This window comes from Apium graveolens, chromosome 10 (genome assembly GCF_009905375.1).
Source record: "Apium graveolens cultivar Ventura chromosome 10, ASM990537v1, whole genome shotgun sequence".
Classification (NCBI taxonomy): Eukaryota; Viridiplantae; Streptophyta; class Magnoliopsida; order Apiales; family Apiaceae; genus Apium; species Apium graveolens.
This window is the reverse complement of record NC_133656.1, coordinates 240,544,119-240,561,386: the sequence shown is the minus strand read 5'-3', so window position 1 is coordinate 240,561,386 and position 17,268 is coordinate 240,544,119. Positions and strand designations below refer to the sequence as shown.

Genomic DNA, 17,268 nt, shown 5'->3' with positions numbered 1-17,268 from the left:
TTTGATCCTCTTATATGATACTGACCAAAACAAAAAACTCCTCTTTCCATAAAATGGACTAAACTGTTAATATTTGGGTGAGATAAGAAGATAAAGGTAAAGAAAAGAGTAGAGAAGAAAATGCAGGTTAATTAGTAGGACATACAAAAATCATTGAAGAACGATATTTTTTAGCATGCCGAAAAAAGGAAAGTGTTAACGATAGGCAGGAGTACATCAAAATGGTGTAGTGAAATGGCATTAATGTGTTCGAGATATCGCATTCTGTCGCATAAAATTGCAAAAAACTCAAACCACAATAATAGTGAGCTTTGGCAGAGAATGGAGATTATATAAATTGCAAAGTGCCGTTATACATTTTATCTTTCTATAGCAAACAATTATTTACATGAAACACCTCAGCTTAAAGGTGTTCTGGTCTGGTTTAAGCCAGGGCAAAAACACAAACAAGTTCAATTCAAATATGGTTTGTAAGCAAGCCCCGATTATCATGTAATTAATATGCTCTAGATAACAATAATACTTGATAACTCTTTTCACACACATAAAATAGATAGTTAACTACTTTCGATCTAGGTTGATCTACATGATTCATCATCTAATACAGCAAATCATAGCTAGGACATACAGAGTTCAAAAGAAATTATTACAACACAAAATATAGCCAACAATCAATAAACCAGCTAACAAGGAAAATACCACTTTCTTTTTTATTATATTAATCTTGACGAGGGCGTGCCAACCAAAGGGAGCTGAGGGTGCGCAGACGATGGAAATACTCTCCAATTGCTAAGACGCCTTTCGCTGATTGACGAGTCGTCAGGAGTTGATGCAATCGATGAAACGTCTGGTGCCTCAAAGTATCCGCCTGCAGATAATTTACCAATAAATCAATAAAAACTTTTCCATGATGTCCTTGCTTCAAATTCGGAATTGCAAAAACCCAGTTCTCGTTTGAATCCATATCAGCAACTAATATTATTGTTAAACTGATCACAAAAGTGAATTTATAGACACAAACTTTGTGTGAAACTGCATTTTCGAAAACTTAATCTAGAAAACTGTGTCATATCCCGTAGAAACTTGTAGAATGTTTCTGTTTAAGGTCAAACGGGCAGTTACAAATTGGTGCAGTCTCAAGTTCCAAAACTTTGTACGTTTTCAGTCAAACGGTTATTGCAATCAAATCATTCAGATTTGGGCCGTATAATTTTTTTTTTATTTGTGGGCCAACTCTGTATGTATACTTTTTGTGGGCCAACACCGTATTTATCTAATAGCGAAAAGATGAATGTTTGCTATAACTTTTCCCTGTCACTGAAGATGGTATACATGCATGTGCAAATGGATATGGATATAAACATCAGAAACAGATATATATATATATATATATACACATGTGTGCAGGGTTGTTTTAAGAAGGAAGAGAGTGATGTACGTACCTGTCTCACAAAACCTTCAAGAGTAGCGAGCTTTCCCATGGCCAAACCCATCTGTTCCATGTAGTTGGCCACATTTGGAGTTGAAGTGAGAGAATCAGAAATGATCACGTTTGATAAGGATTGGTTTAGAGCATCAAGACCTTGTGACAGTGCTTCCTCAGCCTCCACTGTGGATTGTTGTAATCCATATAAAGCTATCAGCTGTTGCTCCGACACGGGCTCAATTTGGTTTGGAATCATCTGCAGCATAACAATTCCAGACTACATAAATTACTCTCTATATCTAAAACATATACCATGTTTAAATTAAAAAACAACTAAGAGATAATTTTGCCACTTTCTTGTTCAAACTATAAATGGAATATGAACACGTAATATATTCTTCATACATCACGTTCATTTGTTTACATAATTGCCTATCATTCGGTTTACTAGCAAGCTTATTTGACCTTTAAATTCATAACACTTCTACTATGCCACCAACTAAATGCATAATCCCACCTCTCACCAAACTAAAACCTGTGCTGATTATTTATTAATTTGGTTAAATATTTGAATTCAAAGAGAACGATTATTACTTATTAGCTATAATTAGAGGTGGCCATTAGTGCAGTCCGGGCGGTCCGGGCCGGGTTTATTATGGGTTTGGCACTCGACATCTCAACACTAAACCGGCCCATTGGACAAACGAACCAGGCTCGGCCCGGGTTGGAATCGCTAAACATAAACTCGTAACCGGTTCACGAATATGATCTGGGTGCGGGCTGTGCGGGCTTAGTAGTGCGGTCCGTGCGTATACGAGCGGTCCGTACGGGTTGGTCGCGGGTTGGAAACTTGGAACATTCTGTCTTCTCTTTATAATAGTTGTAGTCTTGTAGTCTGTAGCCAGTTGTAGTATTATTAATTTATTATAGTAATTTAAGTTAGTATATATATAGTAATTACAGTTCGTAACTATAGTAATATAATATTATATTTAATATTTCATAATTATTTTGATTTTTATTATTTGGTTAAAATACTATAAATTCTATTATTTCTGAAATTATTTTTGAATCACAAGCAATGACTTGCCAGTTCTTAAATCTTATACTTCAAATTGTTCAGTATATGTACTAAATCACATGAAAGTTTACATGCCTAAAACCTCTTCCTTAATGCAGTTCGATTTGCTAGAACACACTCGAAAGAGTTGTCTCCACTCTCTGACTCGCGGGGCTGTGCGTGTTGGCAGGCGCGTGCAGCTCGCGCAGGTTCTGTGCGTGCCGGGTCAGTGCGGGTCGGTCCCGGTTTTCCAATATATGATTCGTAACCGGCTCGGTTATTTTTACGAATTGTGCGGGCTTGAACCGGACCGGTTCGGGCCGAATAATTCCGGGTTCCCGTACAAACCGATCCCGAGCAGGCGGTTCAAACCCGCACATTTGACCAGCTCTAGCTATAAGGATGATAAGCCTTGATGCACGTGTCTAGTGTGTATGAATATGCATATAGATTTAAAGATAAAGACTACCTTAACGATTTCGGAAGGGCGGAAGCCACCAATCCACATAAAGCAACGCTCGGCAGGAGTTTTCCAAGTACCAGAGAGAAGATGAAAAACATCAGTTTTTCCAATCATGCATTTGAGGTTGATGATCTCATTATAATGAGACAACCAATTGTCCACAAAAAGCCTCAGCTCATTATCTCCTAAATGCTGTTGCATTGCTGCTCTCAACTCACACATCAGGCGCTGGTGTTCTTCAAGCCATCTCGCGTACTCCACATCAAATATTACTGCATCTAAAACTATTCTCATAAAAACTTCATTCTAATTACACATTATTAAGAACTAATGAGTCATAATATTTATTTTATAGCTCTGTGTGTGTACTGTGTAGATAATTACGAGTTTTGAATTTATTAAAAAATATTAATTGACCTAATTAAGTATCCAACCTGAGCTGAGGTTTCCTATTCCAACAGCAAGTCCATGTTCTCCTACAAGAGAATTTCCAGCAGTAGCATATCCCTGAGATCATATTTTTATTGGTAATTACACACAATTATTTTATAATTTTATATATAGAGAAATAAAGAGCTTACTACTGCTTTGCAAAAAAAAAGAGCTTACTACTAGCCAGTATTAACTATAGAATAACTAAAACTAAACGATTGAAATTAACTGACTTGAGCTCTAGCAGATTTCTGTATTTGCTGTTCCAGCTGAGTAAGCTTCACCCTGCTGTTCTCTAGCTGCTGAATATAAGCCTGCGGCATGTTTAAAGAAGTTATGTTAATAAATACTTAATATTTAAATTTAATGATTGACTTATGACTTGTCTAAAATTAACATATAAATTCATGACTGATAGTTATTAGGTCTTTAAATAAGTAAATATATACTTGCATATAAGCCTAACTAACCTTTTTCCTAAGCCTGCTTTTCCTAGCTGCTTCTCGATTCTGAGCAAGTCTTCTCAATGTCTGCTTACCACAGTACAAATCAAACAACTTTTCAACCTTTCACAAATCATAATACAGGACACACACACACTTTTTTCGTCTTAGAGGTTCTATGCAAATCATATTATATTTAAAATTAAAGACTTACCTTAGCATCTGGTGTTCTAGGTCGGTCATTCTCTAGATTGGTAACACCCCTGCTTGAGTTTCCCTCACACTGCAACAATCAACAGAAAAAAATTCAGACAGAAAACAAAAGATTAATAAATTTTTGATACATAACGAGTAGCTACATGGGTGTGTATATATAAGATGGTAAATTACATGTCATATAAGCCGTATATTTCAGTTGAAGGTGTGTGGTGTACGTGTCTGTGGTGTGTTGCTGTGTGCACCTGTGCTATGTGATCAGCCTACAGTGTATAAATTCAATATATACACATACGCACAACTTTTACCTTGACACCTTTAGGCTGTGGAGGATCACCGGAATGAGGAGGGACATTAACAATACTGTTTTTTTGCTCGGACATATCAGATAACGGTCTTTTGGACCCCACGTTTGCTGGGTTAACCAAACTTATAGCGCTCACCTGCCAAACATATAACAAACTCATTAATTCATTATCAAATCTGATCTTAATTTGATTATACTGTTATCAATTTGGTATTAAAAAGATGATGCAGCATTGAAAGACGGTAAAGTTACCAACACAAATGTAAGGATCGACTAATCAAGAAAGCATACCTTCGTTGAGGATGATGGTTCCACATGCATCGGCTGAGATGGGAAAATGTTGAGTGTTGGAGGCCTTGCCCCAGAATTAGCTGCATACATTTGAAATCAGTTAATTATCGCAATCATTAAATTTCTTACTTAAAAAAAAACTCGCTCTGGGTCTTTTGTAAATAATATGAGAAGATGATGGTGTATTTGAGAAAGAAAGTGAACTGTGAATTAGAATTTGGGACATGCATTTGCATCTCTTTCACTATGACTATAATACATGGCAAATTAAAGAAATTAAAAGAGGAAAAGTTAAAGAAACAAAGATAAGACCCCTCCGCCCCCCCCCCCCAACACATTAATAGATATTTCTGTGAGAGCGCTAGTATTTAATTTATGTAGGGATGTTTTTCTGTAAAAGGCAGGTGGGGTTTAGCTATTTAAGCTGCACTCAAGCAATTAGTCGGTTATAATCGGAGGGTTGGTCAGATTTTTTCTGGAAAATCAATCCAATTTATTTTATTTCGGTTTTTATATTATTCGAAAAGATGATTTTTCCATGATTTTTTCACATATTTAAGAACTGCCTAGTGAACCGATCTTCAAAAAAAAGGTGTTTAACTCTTGCATATGCTGCTTTTTAGAACAAAATGGATGCAGCCAAAAATAGTCCAAGAGAAAATCATGAGGGATCAGGGTATGTTTGCTACATATGAAAGAGCAAGAAAAGAAAACTCACCGTTCTGTTCTGGAAGTGAAGAGGAATTAGTGTTTTGTCCATCGAGATATAGAAAGAGTGCTTGATCAAATTCGCCAAGATCATAAGGGCCTGCTCCATCTTTATCTCTGCTTACACACACCAAAAAGAAAAGTTGAAATTAAATAAAAACAACCTTATGTATATGTGGGTCATATTTATAGAGACAACTAGATAGATAATTGATATAGACGTAATTACTGAATCCGGTAATAATTAAAGTTACATGAAACTAGATGAAGGATTAAGGGTTGAAGATGATAAATTAGGCTGAATCATGATGCCGGAAGGGATCTGGTGATGAAACTGATGACGGTCTGAAACCTGATTTTTGCTTGGATTAGATATAAAAGAAGAAGCTTCATTAGATGCAGAAAGAATCTTGCTTTCTTGTGCAGAAGAAGCTATATTGGATTGAAGAAGGCTTCTTGGCAAACTACCCATTTTTTTAGGAGAGATCAAGAGTAACATGTACTGTGATATGTGGTAAAGATAGGTACAAGGTTTAGATATACATGGGTCAATATAAACTAATGGTTCTGAAACGGATACAAGCTGGCAGCTTGTCTATATTTTGATATCTATCTGCAACCTAAAGAAAATAACAATAACTCATATTTTGAAATTGAGTACTACCATGCAGCATTAGTTAATTATAAATGGATAGATGAATATAGACAGAGTCGGTTGCAGAACTGAACAAAGATTTTAGGTGAGAAGATAGAAATAAAAGAAAGAGGAGAGGAGAGTATTGAATGCTAAAGGGGCAAACGACAAGTTTTCAGAAAGAAAGTTTTCTTTCTTTTCATTTTCAAATTTTCTCTCTCTACTATTCAGTCCCGGACGAGTTTCGTAAAACCAAAAATTCAGAAAATGTGGCGCCCTCTTTAAATTTACCTTCTTTTCTTTCTTTCCGGCCTTGTCTCTTTCTCAGTCTAAAAATAGATTGTAATCCGCAAAAACAACTCAAGACCTGGAAGTATTACCGCCTAATGGAAGTCTATGGAAACTGCACAGCGGCTGCCTTGCTCTTGGTCTTTGCTTTAAAATGACAAGAATGCCCATAGCTATAATTCTTGACTCTTAGCTAGTTAGCCAACGCCTTAGAATTAAAAGTTTTTAAATTTATTTAATTAAAAAAAAGATAAAAAACATTCAATAGTATAGATTGATAGTTAATTGTTATAAAAAACTCCCCACCTTACAATCTTGGGATACTCAGATACAGAATGGTGGATTTTGTTGAATTGTTTAGTAATTTTAAAACTTTTAGAAATCCAAGATAAAAGAGATTTTTAAGGATTAGTAAGAAACTCACGCCTTTACCTAAATCTACGAGACTGTCCGTCAACTCTCGCTTCTCCCTAAATCTATGAGACTGTACATCAACTCTCCTAGGATCTGCATATTATCAAAATCTACTAAAATCTTTTAATAATTTGTATATTGTTAGAAAACCGTTAAAATATTGTAAATTCAAAACTGAATAACCCCTCCCCCCCCCCCACCAAGACAATACATTTTATTGTTTTTATAATATGTTGGAACTTTTTAACAGCATATTTCAAATGAATGAAAAAATGGGTCAAAATGCAATTACCTATATACTTTGTACATATACACGGGGAACTATAATTAAAAGTATGTCTTTTTCTTGTTACGCTGCAAAACAACTTTGCATATCTTATCAATCATAAATTTTATAATTTATTCTACTTAAATTGTAATCATTTTCGTTTCTTAAAATATATTTTCCTGCAAAAGATCCACTTAATATATAATTCAATATCTTCAATCTTTGTTTTCCATTGAGTTACTTATAAGGTATTATTTGTATCGTTATATTCATAAAAAGTTTCAACAAACTTTATGTTTTAACTTTTCATTTTATATAATTACTTCCAATTATTTGACACGTAGGTCACTAATCGCACTTACGTGGCACTTGCATAAGAATCGAGCATTTAGATGTGAATTTTCATATTCTTGACACGTATAACGATGACGTGGGCTCGTTCAAATATATCTTTATTTTTTTTATATCTATCTACATTTATATCAGATTAATATCTGTTCTCAACTATCAAGCTGTAAATGTAGTAATAGTTATTAAATTACCATATATACCAGTCTACCACTGATATTATTATACTAGTAAGTAAAAATGTAAAATTGTTTACCTATGTTGCATATTTAATTTTACTTGCTACTTCATTAAGCCTTTCAAAATTTTGAGTCGGACTCATTTATACATAATAAAAAATTCTTATGAGAACCTTGATTTTATCCAATTTCACAATTCTATCTCAGTTTCTCCGTTTAGCAGAATTTCCGGTGTGTCGTCATACATGTGTCATGTAACAGGGCTGAATTGACTAAAAATTTGTAAATATCATAAGTAAAAAGTTATTGTCTAAAGTTCACTTCCTGAGTTAAACTAAGTACTACGCCACCTTGAAATGGGGAAGGCATCCATATACAATTATTTAATTAAATTATAAATATATTTGACATTGCTGAGTCAAATAAATATGTCCTATTTTAAATTAAAGGATACTGGACTGTAATGTTTACATAAGCTTGTCTGCAGCCACAGGCCTTGGAATCAAATTTTACACCCATTAAATCGGTTTTCCTCGAGAGTAATCGGTTCTCAGTTTTGGGCAAGGGCTAGCTCATGGACCAATCATTTATTCGAGTGGCTACCAAGTAACCCCGGAAGATTCTGGTCTCACCGGCCAAGGCCTGTGGCTGTGTTGCAACAGATCATCCTATTGGGTCTTTAATCATCCTTCTGGATCCTAAGTAACCCCATCAAATTCATTCTCCATCGGCCCAAAATGTCATTCCCAAGTTTATTATCACATTGGACTTTTGTTAGCTCCATTGGTCTAAGCATTTGGGCCACAATCAAATCCATAAATTTGAAATTGTACAGCCCAAAAAAATATGTACTATTTAGTATTATGTTGTGGTGGGGGTGGGGTGACGAGGGGTGTAATCAGTTTTGGTCTTGTAAGATTTTTTGTATTTTTATATACATTGTTATTCAATGGATTTTAATAGGTTTTACCTAGTAAAAAATCCTTACATATATATCTTCTCTATACAGATATTTCTGAGAATTAGAATTACATATATAATGTATTCTATCTAATTTATTCTCTTGTTAGGCTTTTTAATTAATACTAGTTGTAAATGATATAGGGATAGATAAGAAAACATTTGATGAAGTCCATTTGCAAATTATAGCGAGACTTTTTTGTACTTGATGAAATAACACCAAAATATAAAAAAAGAGATACTAAACTAAGATCTTGTAAGAAAATTTTAAAAAGGTAGAGTACATGTATATACATATATCAAGAGCAAGAGCAGGAAAAAAATCAATCCGAGTTACACGGGCGGGGCTTATAAAATATTTTGGATATGTATAAGGTTTTTTGCCAAAGACTCCTTCCATTTTTGGTGTTTAGAATCTGTTACAATCAAAAATTGTAACAAGTAAAATACACATGAACGTATTCTGTTTATAAATGTTGTATCATCCGGTACTTCAGATACATGCAGTGGCGGGCTTAAACACTGTGTGGTGGGGGGGGGGGAATTAAAAGCTTGAAAACAATACTCCCTCCGTCCCTCCCAAATGTTTACATTTGGGTTGGGCGCGGAGTTTAAGAAAAATGATAAAGTAATGGAGAAAAGTTGAAAAAATGAGTAAAGTAGTGGGACCGATTAATATTATATGTATAAAGTGGATATAGTGGAGGGAAGTAGTGGATGTAGTTATTTTAAAAATTATAAAAACTTTACTTTTTTTGGAAAATTTTGAAATGTAAACAGTTGGAAGACACATCCAAAAAAGGAAAATGTAAACAAATGGGAGGGACAGAGGGAGAGTATATGCAAAAGTAGGAAAGTAATGTAAAAACAACAGGTACAATCTAATCTAATAAGTTATAACAGGTAGAGCGAGTGATTGACAAACTACAACAAGATAACATTAAAAAGGAGGTTATATCGAAGCTCGTAAAAACAAAGGAATGGAAGTCATAAGACAAAGGTAATACCGTAGTGAGAGCTACGCAACAAGAGAAAAAACAACATCCATCATTGGAAGAACAAATCCATACTTGAGTGAAAGCCTGGGATAACATTAGTAGAGTTGTAAAAGGGGGGTGGATACACATTGATAAATACATATATATATATATATATAAACAATTGGAAGAAGAAGAAGAAGAAGCATAAATAAATAAATAAATAAATAAAATAGAGAAGAAGAAAATGATGATACCCTAAAACATTGCGAGTTGAGCATCTCATCCAGCAACGCCATTATGAACCCTAATTTCAAACCAGTTGGAGAAAGCGAGGAGCTTAATTAGGATCAAACAAGTAGTAATATTCATACCAGAACCACTCCATCATTGTTACTTATTAGCCCCCGACAGACCCGAGAGATCAAATGGTGAAATTGTTTGCTTAAAACCCGATTGATTATCCACAACATAAATACAACTGAAATAATGATTGTGGGTTAAAGTTTAGATATTAAAAATATATTATGTTCCAAGAGTTGGTTCAGTTGGGCCAATATTATTTTGAGACCCCAGAGACATGCGGTTAGATTTTATAAGATTGTACGGTTAGAGATGAATGCAAAATAAATCTAAATATAATGTAACATATATATAAATATTATGTGAAAAATATATTAAAAAAATTGAGTGCTGAAAGTTTTATAAATAGAGTGTAGTAGTTTAAATTATAAAGTGTAGTACATTTAAACCTAAATAAAAAAAAATGTAACAAGATTACAATCTTAAGTGAAAATTTTATTTAAAAAAATAGAGTGCAAAACATATGGTACAACCTTATAAATAGAGTGTAGTATTTCAAATTATAAAATTTGGTACTTTTAAATCTAAATAAAAAATATAATGCAACATTCACAATAAAATATTATGTGAAAAAATATATTAAAATAAGTGCAGAACATATTGTAGAACTTTATAAATATAATGTAGTATTTAAAATAATAAAATATAATACTTTTAAACCAAAATAAAAAATATAATGTAACTCGCACTATAAAATATTATGTGAAAAGTATATTAAAAAAATGTAGGCAAAACATATTATAAAATTTTATAAATAGAGTGTAGCACTTAAAATTATAAAGTGTAGTACTTTTAAACCTAAATAAAAAATATAATGCAACTTGCAAAATTAAATATTATGTGAAAAAATATATTAAAAAAATGAAAGGTAGAACATATAATAGAATTTTATAAATAGAGTGTAGTTCTTAAAATTATAAAGTGTAGTACTTTTAAACCTAAATAAAAAATATACTGCAACTTGCACAATCAAATATTATGTGAAAAATTTATTAAAAAAAATAGAGTGCATATATATTGTAGATTTTTTATAAACAAAATTTGGTACTTTAAAATCTAAATAAAAAAATATAATTTAACATGCAGAACACAAATTATCTAAAAAATATATTCAAAAATAAAGTTGTAGTGCCTAATAAAAATTAGAGTGTAATGTATTTGATGGCGAGTAAATGACAAAAAAAGTATTTATGCATAAACAAATATTTAACTTTTAAACCTAAATAAAAAATATAATGCAACTTGCAGAATAAGGATGTCCTACACTTGGAAAAGATTGTCCTGCATTTAAATATTATGCATCCTCCTGGGTTGTATAATATAATATTGACTTGTACTAGCAACTACAAACTAGAGATTTTTTCATGTGTTTAATGTTGAATGAAATAATAGAATAGAGTGCATTACTAAATGATCATTATAATTATTTATTAATTTTTCAAGAACTAATAACATTTATTATACATATTTAAGCGTAGAATAAATTGAGTCACTAATATTTTAAAGAATTTTTTTATAAAAAAATTGTACTTTAATTCTTAATTTTATTTTACATCAAAATAAGTTAGTGAATGAAAGTTATATTAACGTACTACAATAGTATTAAAACAAATTGTGAGCAATTTTGATTTTAATTTTCTAGTTTTTCATTTAATTAATAATATAATAATGTAAACTAAGTAATAAAAATAACAAATTTTATATTAGAAACATCAATAAATTTGTATTAGAAAATAAAACACAACGTAAGAAAAATTTAATTATTTTTAAATTCAAATAAAATTTATTCATCCAAATTTCTATGTTATAGGAAATGTGATAAAATGATTAATGCATGTGAACTATATTAACAATTTTATATAAGTATATGAATGGCCTCACGTATATAATTGTTTTTATAATACTTATACTTATAATACAGGACTAAACTACTCATTAATCCATGTGATAAATAAAAGAAAGCAAAACAGTAACAACCATGGGATGAAAAAAAAATAGATGGTCAGGAATAGGTCTCCAAGCCTCCAACTAAAATCAGGTTTCCACTGAATTTTTCTCTATGTTCCAATGATATTTTTATAATGTTTAGCTATTTTTAAAAATTACAATTAATTAAGAACTTGGATATTTTTAAAATATATTTAGACTAATTTGCACTTTGCATTTCAAAACTTTGCCCGAATCTCACTTCAGGTTTAATATTTTAAACTAACACAGTTTACACCCCAAAATTCACAAACGTCGTCAATAAATCCCTTTAACGTTTCTTACGTTAAGTCAGACGTTAACGTTCAGGGGTATTTCTGGTAATATATATTTAAAAAAATTATGCAAACTTAAATTACAGTCTCCATCACATATTTTATCTTGAATCTCATTTTAGGTCTATAACTTTATATTGTAACAATTTGCATTCCACAATTATTTTAAGTAAATAAGTAAATTTATCTAAAATAATTCAATTTCCTTTTTTCAATTTTTGATATAATTTAAAATTAAAGATCACACGTCGGTGTATAAATATTCCGTTTACCCCCCTCAATTCTTTTCATTGGGCGACGGGGGCTCGACATGCATTTTAAAACTCTTATGAAATATAGGTGCCTCAATTTTTTAAAATTATTTTCTTCTAAATAAAAATTTAATGTTCAATTTTTTAATACAAAAAAAAAGAAGAAAATTTTAAAAATCAATTATGGTACTATAATTTGTAGTAGCCTCAATTGTAAGACGAAGGGAGTATTATATTAAGAAAAAAGAGTAAATAATCATTAGCTAAATAAAATAAGCGTAATGAGAATAATTAAAGATATTCTGATCCTGATACTTGAAAATTATTTTAAACGGTCAAACTTATATAATATTATATATCTAACTGTACAATACTTAAAATATAAACTTAAATTCATAAATAACTTATACTTTTATAATTTGTAAATTTTATAAATAAAGTCATATCATATTATAAAATTCTTAAAATTTCGTGTGAGTCATAACATTTTATAAATTGACTTTTATAACTTAATATACAACCAAAATAGTAAAGATTTCGCGTTAAAAAATCATTTAAACTAGACCAAATTAACTAATGGTCCAATTTTAAAATCATAATGTGAACATAAAATAATACAACTCGATTATTTTTTGATAATTTGAAGTTACCATTATTTTTTAATAACATGAATTACAAAACTCTAGGATGTAAAGTAAAATTTGAGAAAAATTCTAGGATGCGGACTCAAATATAAAAATGTTACTGAAAAAGCCCTTCTGATCATTAACGTTAACGTCAAAACGAGCAAAAGGATGCAAAAAGTCGTCGTTTTTTAAGTTTAAGATGCAAACTGTTAAGATTAAAAATAATGGTACCAAAGTGAGATTTAACAAAGTTTTGGGATATAAAATGCTAATTAGTCAAATATTTATAATTGGGACTGATAGGGCAATTTTACATAAAGGTTATCTAATCAACAATTTTCAATGATTAATATAAACTTGAAGTATTTAAAAAAACTAGTTTAATGTGCCGCACTTTCTAAACCAATTTTTCGTCTTTTTTTATGTTTTTATTTCTTATCCAATCTTAATAATTTGAATATTATGAATAATAAATAGATATAATAAATTAAAAAAGTTTGAAAATCGTTTTCTCTTTAAACATTTATATTCCAATGAGACTCTCTCTCATTATTCACAAATTGTCATAAAATTATATTATGTATTAGTCATAATTAATGTAATATTTTTTTCTATTTAATCATATAAAAATTTACAAAATTACAAAAAATAAATTGAAACAATTTGAAAGTCGCCACCTCACCATCCTCGTCTTCATAGAATAATATAATGATATAATAATCTTAAAAAATATTAAGAAAACTTATTTATAAATACTTGGTTTTGTAGTATTTTATAGGCTAAAAATTAAAAGAAAAATTTAAGGAAAATATAATATAGTTAGTTGATATTAGGAGAAAGAGGAGAAACGATATTTAAAAAGAAATTAATGAGAGTATCAAGATGGTAAGTTGATTTGAATGTAAAGAAAAAAAATTAGGAGAATATTATGATGGTAAGTTATTTCAAAAATCTTAATTAAAGATTTTGTAAAAATTTTAGGAGAATATTACGAACGGTACTAGTGTATTTAGAAGAATATAAGGTAACTGTAATTTTTGATATAAAAAAATAAAATATAATAAGTTGTTTTAAGGAGAACGAAGATAATTGGTATTAAAAGGAAATTTAGGAGCATATTAATATGGTAAGTTTATTTAAATGAAAAGTAGAAGTTTTAGAAAAATATTATGATGGTAAGTTGTTTTCAAAAATATTAATTAAAGATTTTGTAGAAATTTTAGGAGAATATTATGAACCGTGATAATATATTTAGAAGATTGTACGGTAATTGCAATTTTTGATATTTATTAATTCAAAAAATTGAGAAAATTAAAAAAATAGAATGAGACGATCTGAGATGCGACACCTAAATGCCCTCGTCTTCTCCTTTATATAAGTGTATATTAATGATTGATGATTTCGTAAAAACTATAACACAACTTATTGTTCACGTAAATATAAAAAGTACACTCCGGTGAGAAATATTAGGAATTGTTTCCATTTATTTACAAAAATATCTGTTAAAGTCGAATTTAAACATATGTATGCACATTATATAGTCTTGAGTTTGAATTCAATACTTATTAGCAAGTTCATGAGAAGTATCACAAATTATTTGCATATCATTTTAGAAAAAAACTTATCCATTAAAATCGAATTTAATCATACTACGAACTTAATACGGTCTTTAATCTGAATTCAAAACTTATTAACGAACCAAATATTGTGCATGTTTGGAACGATAATCATTCAGGACATGTTTGGGATTTTTTAAAAAATATAACTTATAATTTAAAGTTGAAAAGTGTCATACAAGTGATATGAACATCGTAACTTAAAAGTTATTAAGCTGTTTCGATAATTTTACGTAAAAAATACTTATATAATAATAATATGTTTGATAAATAATAACTCACAAATTTTAAAAAAAAATACTTATTACGATTATTTAATACATGAACTTTGATTGAAAATATTAATTTAAGAATGTATATTCTCAAAAAACTAAAATTTATAAAATATATTCCGTAATTTATACAAAACACGAACACCCTATTTTAATAAATGAAAAGAAAAACGCTACAACTTGAGTGGTAAACAAATCTAAGTAGAACAAATATAGCAAAATTAAAATAAATTAACATAATCTACTTGTAAGATAAACACGAGTTGAACTTCAAAATAATAAAATTGAAAATGAAAATTATCAGACCTGCCTCCTCACTTTCAACATATGATCATATATGATGAAATGAAAGCCCAGTATATTTAGATATTGAGTGCCGTGAAATATAACACATATGGGGTGAAGGTGTTTCTTTGGATTTTAATTCCCTTTTAAAATATTTGGCTTGAAAATGAACAAATCAGGTATGAACTTGCAGAGATAAATTGTTTAATTATAAGCACACAAACAAAATATCAAAAACTCACTTGAATGTATTAATCAAATTTGTTTTGTTACAAATTTGTGTTCTTGAAAATAAGAACTCAACTATAAGTTTTGAAAGAGAATACAAGATTTTCTAGATCTATTTTTGTTAACTTCTAAACTAAGGACCCCTGCATGCTTAGTGGATCAACAACACGGGTCTACAAAACTTGCATTAAAATGTACTAACACATTTTCTAAAACTATCTTGTCTATTTTCATTTCTGATGTTAGCAAATCTGTGCAGAATCTTGCAGGTCTGTGACCATCCTTTGTCCAGTGAATCCTGTCCCTTAATATTGTATTCTTCAAATTGCTTTTGTAGACTTCCCAATTTAGTGAATGAATTGTTAGTTGACTAGTAATCTTGAATCTTGACTTGACTGTATTCTGAATTTTGAGAAAATAAAATATGCCCTCTTTAAACCCAATTGGCGCCTCTATAAAAAGAAAAGAAGAAAAAAGAACCTGTAAAGAGTAAAACAAACCCGAAAGCACAAAAACACATACTACCCCCCTGAAAACCCCCAGAAAAACTAAAAAATACATGCAACAAAAAGGGAAAAACATACTATGAAGGGACATCGATCCTTCTGATTGCAAGATGCTCATCGAGAGTGATTGGGTGATCTGGAAAGGTTGAATTAACGCTGCCGTCTTGAGATGGCCGAAAAATTTGAGAGTTTTTGTGTTTTGGTGCTTGAACTTCTAATGTTTGAGTGAGAAAATGGCAACAAAACGATGGAATGTTTATATAGGCACCCAAAAAAAATGACTAGGTGTCAAAAACCGTTCCCGAACATTTTTTAAAATCAACGGCCCAGATAAAAACGGTTGAAATTCTACGGATGTGATGAAAACTATGGGAAAACATGTAAGACACATGTCTTTTTTAATGAATTCACAGTCCCCCACGATGTTGCCATGACCCTAGGGTTTTTTCGCCCCAAAACAGGTCGATATTGATGTCTATCGACCGACCGATGGACCGAACGAAAGACAAGGACATGTTAGCTATAAGCCCAATAAGGCTCAATGAACGAAGACACGTGGAGCTTTAAAATCATTGGGCTGAAGGCCCACGTTACTCATGGACCGAAGGCCCACACGGTTTCTAAGGCCGAAACCCAACACTCCACTCTACCGTTGGGAATCCTCCTGATCATAACGCCCCCATTTTACTTTTCGAACGGTTATCCAGATTTCTCGCGTAACGGACAAGCATTTATTACAGGGTTGGGTATAAATACCCCTAAGAAATGTAAGAAACAAGATTATTAAACTCATACTCTCTCCACTCTCTCTACTTTCTTGTATCCCTAAACCCACTTTACATTCAAATTATTAATTCTCACAGCGGAGGTGAATCAGGAGGATAATCTTTAGCATTCTCTCTCTTTTCAGGTCATAGTCGAAGGACGTTCTTGATATGTTCTTGCCAACCAAAGAAATATGGGCGTAACAGTGCCTTTAACCTATTTTATTAGTTTTGTACCTTTAAGAGTTAGTTTTTGTGCGTGAAAGAGGTATATGTTTGGTGCATTTAAGAGGTAATTTTGTGCCTTTGAGAGGTAGATTTTTGGTTCCTTCAGGAGGTAATTTTGTGTGTTTAAGAGGTAATTTTGTGCCTTTAAGAGGTATATGTTTGATGTCTTCAAGAGGTATATGTTTTGTTACCTTCAAGAGTTAATTTTGTGCCTTTAAGAGGTAAATATTTTTTGTTACTAAAAGAGGGAAATTTGTGTTCAAGAGGTTTTATATCCAAATGGATGAAATAAATGATTTTTCAAATTTGTTTGTCTGATGAGATTAAGTATGCTACGACTATTTTGAATAGAAAAACGGTAATCCCTAATAAGGATATTTCAATTGATGGATTCACCTTTATAAAAGTTGATAAAATATGTTTATAATTATTTTAATACTTGTATTAACGATTA

At 30.9% G+C, this 17,268-nt stretch overlaps 1 protein-coding gene across 3 annotated transcripts; it reads right to left on the bottom strand.

Annotated features, from left to right (window-relative positions):
- Nucleotides 1–493: 493 nt before the first annotated feature.
- Nucleotides 494–9,875, bottom strand: LOC141693183 (bZIP transcription factor TGA10-like). 3 transcript variants are annotated; one of them, XM_074498202.1, is made up of 12 exons: nt 9,672–9,875; nt 9,445–9,519; nt 5,357–5,463; nt 4,639–4,718; nt 4,349–4,483; nt 4,039–4,107; nt 3,852–3,911; nt 3,615–3,695; nt 3,384–3,456; nt 2,956–3,227; nt 1,443–1,682; nt 494–868 (listed from the first exon to the last, which is right to left on the bottom strand). In XM_074498202.1, exons 4-12 carry the CDS (start codon nt 4,666–4,668, stop codon nt 719–721), a joined length of 1,110 nt encoding a protein of 369 aa, XP_074354303.1. In that variant the 5' UTR covers nt 4,669–4,718; nt 5,357–5,463; nt 9,445–9,519; nt 9,672–9,875; the 3' UTR covers nt 494–718. The 3 variants fall into 3 exon arrangements, with proteins under 3 accessions (XP_074354303.1, XP_074354302.1, XP_074354301.1); XM_074498201.1 differs by lacking the exons at nt 9,445–9,519; nt 9,672–9,875 and adding an exon at nt 5,601–6,146 and having other exon boundaries at nt 2,956–3,221; XM_074498200.1 differs by lacking the exons at nt 9,445–9,519; nt 9,672–9,875 and adding an exon at nt 5,601–6,128.
- Nucleotides 9,876–17,268: the final 7,393 nt, after the last annotated feature.